Below are 3,447 nucleotides of genomic sequence, written 5' to 3' on the forward strand. Positions count from 1 at the left end.
AATCTGTGAAATTCTTGAGGGACTGTGAGGATCATAGAGAAACATCAGATCTTCCCTTGGACTCCACTGAGAGTTTACTGAGATTAAGTGTCTTCCTTTGGGTATTCACAGTGTAATGAAAGCGATGACATGCAAGTGAAAACAGGAAGAGCACATGGTAAAATCTTTAACAGAAATGAAGACTTCGTCACTGCTTGACTGGAGTGGTAGAAATAGAGAAGGCGAGGATAGTTCTGAGATTGCCTAATGGCTGGATGTTATCTGTTGTTGCCAACAAATAAGATACATTTGGATAAAAGACAATGGGATAGTTTACTTTGGGGCATTTCAATACCTTCATATAAAATATATAATGTATTCAAAAGAGACTGCAGAGAAAGGACCACTGTATTCCAATACAGTTCTGTACTCTGAAGTGGCAGGTTCCAGGCAGGAGAAAATGCTGACTGACTCAGAAACAGACAAAACAGCAAAGCTCAGGGTGTCAGAAGAAGGCACTTATATGGTTCAGAAGCAGATGGAATGGTAATGCCAATAGAAAATTAGAGCGGTCTGGGCAGGTATTTGGATCACCTGGCAGACTGCTGAAGATAATATAAAGAATAACCTTATTGAAACAAATGCATTTCTTCAAAATTTCTTTCAAAATAAGCCTGGGAGAAGACAGAGAAGATTTTTTGAGATGAGAGGGGTAACTGTACAAGCAGACCACGATTTGGTGGTAGTTCTCCGTAATTTCCTCTGTGTGCCACATTCTATGGCTCTGACTGGAAGTTTCCATTGTTAAGGTCACTTTACTGCTTTTCTCGTGGAACAGATGGCATGTTATGATCTTGTAAGTGCTTCTTTTCTCTTGGTGTGGATGACATGTTACTATCCTGTAAGTTAGCTTATGAAAAACTAAAAGATGATCTTAAAATAATTACATATATTTACCAAGAATGATTATGCTTGTTTGTAATCTTAGGTGGGTTAGCCTTTTGTATGTTTGATTCTCCCAGAAGCAAATATAAGAATGGAACTTGGCCAACCAAATTTCCAAGTGGAAAACAGTCATTTGAGAATTTGCAATCAGCGAGAGTTTGATAAATACTTAAAATTTCTTCATACTCTGAATGTTCACTATTTGCAGGTTTTGTCCTAAATTCTTATCTTTGTCTCGGGTTATAGACTTCATCCCCTTAGGCAGTAATTTTCACAACACTAAGTTTCTTTACTGTTTCTACAGTTTAAGCTCTGAATTTTTATAAATTAAATAAAAAATCTTTAACTTTTAACAAGGAATAATAGACCATTCCACCCCCCCAACACACAACACACACACACACACACACACACACACACACACACATTATTTACATTTACTCCTCTACACAAGGAATCATTGCATTAGTAGTATTTACCAACATATCTTGAGTTTTTACATCAGTGGTTTCAGGACCATAAATAGAGACCCTGGGAGCAATTATAAGTTTAAAATCATGTTAAGAAGAGTGAAGTACATATGCCAAAATAATGATACTAGGAAGAACCTGGATGCTAGGAAGAACGATAGGGGTCAGTTACCAAAACAAAAGGACAGGGTCAGAGCAAGAGTCACAAGATACTACTCCTGCTGCCAAGACCAATAGGGCTGAATTGCACTTGCTTTGTCCTTCACTGTTATTAGTCAGGAAAGATGCTAGAAACAGAGGGAGTGATGTCTGCAGCTGGGAGTCAGGGCTTTGCAGAAAATAGTCTGGGCTTATTAACAACTATTGTTCTTATTTGCAGCAACTTTAAATAATTTGACAGCATGAAGAAATAATATATTCTATTTTTTCTGTTTATATGATTGTGTTATGCTGTACATCTTCAGGTATTCTTAAGGAATTCATTGAAAATGGGGACAAACTTGTCTTTGATCAAAGATAAAGCATTGATTGGCTTTAATTTTTATAAGTTTGTTCTATATTTTAGGGTTAGAAGATCTTATTCTAAATTCGTGATTATTTTGCTATGCTCATTCTGAATGAGTCTTAATATTTTTGAAACACCTGTAACTTATTGTGTGTGTGTTTATGTATCCACATGTGATATTTCTTTGAAAAGACAACTTTGTTTTTCTCTCTAAAACTGTTTATCTCACATAATCCATGTTGGCTTTGACATAATAATGAGGCTATTATATTACTAACTTATATTCTAATAGGAAATAATAACTACAGTGTAGAATTGAATACAATTCCAAAACGTAGGGAAAAATATGTGAAAGATGTGAACTCAGTCTTCTCATTTGCAGGTGAAGGTGCTGAAACTTAGAATGGCAAAGTGGTATACCTGATTACTGACAGAGGTTTAGGAGGAGTCCTACCTCCAGGTAGGCTATTAAATCATGTGTCTGGATTTCCTACTTGCTGAGCCATTGAAGAATCACTCTGTTACACTGCTTTCTTCCACTGCAGAACTAACTGGCTACTGTGTACATGAGCATGCAACTTACTGAGTTTTAACATGGCAGACAATTCTACATATCACTACATCTCTTCTTTCTTCCTGATTGGTATTCCTGGTTTGCAAGACTTTCACTGCTGGATTGGCATCCCTGTCTGCCTATTGTTTGTCCTGGCTCTGCTGGGGAACAGCATAATCATTGTCACCATCAAACTAGAGCCTAGCCTCCAGCAGCCTATGTACTTCTTCCTTTGCATGCTGGCAATGAATGACATGGCTCTTGCCTTTTCCGTAGCTCCCAAGATGCTTGGTATCTTCTGGTTGGAAGCTCATGGGATTGACTTTAATACCTGCCTAGCACAAATGTATTTCATTCACACATTTTGCATAATTGAGTCAGCCCTCCTAGTTGCCATGGCCTTTGATCGGTATGTAGCTATTTGCATCCCACTGCATTATACAACCATCCTGACAACAACCATGGTCATTAAAATGGGTCTGGGTAGCATGACCCGAGCTACCCTTATGGTTTTGCCCTGTCCTCTTCTCATTAAGAGGCTGCCATATTATACCAAAAATGTCATCAATCATACCTATTGTGAGCACATGGCTGTGGTGAAGTTGGCCAGTGCCAATACTCTCATTAACAGAGCATATGGCATCTCAGTGGCCCTTTCAGTGATGGTATTGGACCTAGGGCTCATAGCCACATCCTATATCAAAATCCTCCAGGCTGTCTTTCAGCTCTCTTCCCAGAATGCCCGCTCTAAAGCACTGGGCACCTGCGCTGCCCATGTCTGCACTATACTTGTCTCCTACACACCTGCACTATTTAGCTTCCTAACTCACCGCATTGGCAAGAAGGTACCTCCAAGTGTCCACATAATTTTTGCAAGTTTGTACCTTCTGGTACCCCCTACAGTCAATCCCTTGGTATATGGTGTCAAGACCAAGCAGATTCGTGACCGAGTGATGGGTCTCTTCTTCTCAAACCAGAAAATTTCTGAAAAATGA

At 38.9% G+C, this 3,447-nt stretch overlaps 1 protein-coding gene across 1 annotated transcript; it reads left to right on the forward strand.

Moving 5' to 3' along the window:
- Nucleotides 1-2,493: 2,493 nt before the first annotated feature.
- On the forward strand, nucleotides 2,494-3,447 carry LOC308524072 (olfactory receptor 52P1-like; the record flags this gene model as incomplete). Its single annotated transcript, XM_081098224.1, has 1 exon — nucleotides 2,494-3,447. One exon carries the CDS (start codon nucleotides 2,494-2,496, stop codon nucleotides 3,445-3,447), a length of 954 nt encoding a protein of 317 aa, XP_080954350.1.

The sequence above is a fragment of the Myotis nattereri genome, assembly GCF_964212035.1.
Source record: "Myotis nattereri genome assembly, chromosome: 9".
Classification (NCBI taxonomy): domain Eukaryota; kingdom Metazoa; phylum Chordata; class Mammalia; order Chiroptera; family Vespertilionidae; genus Myotis; species Myotis nattereri.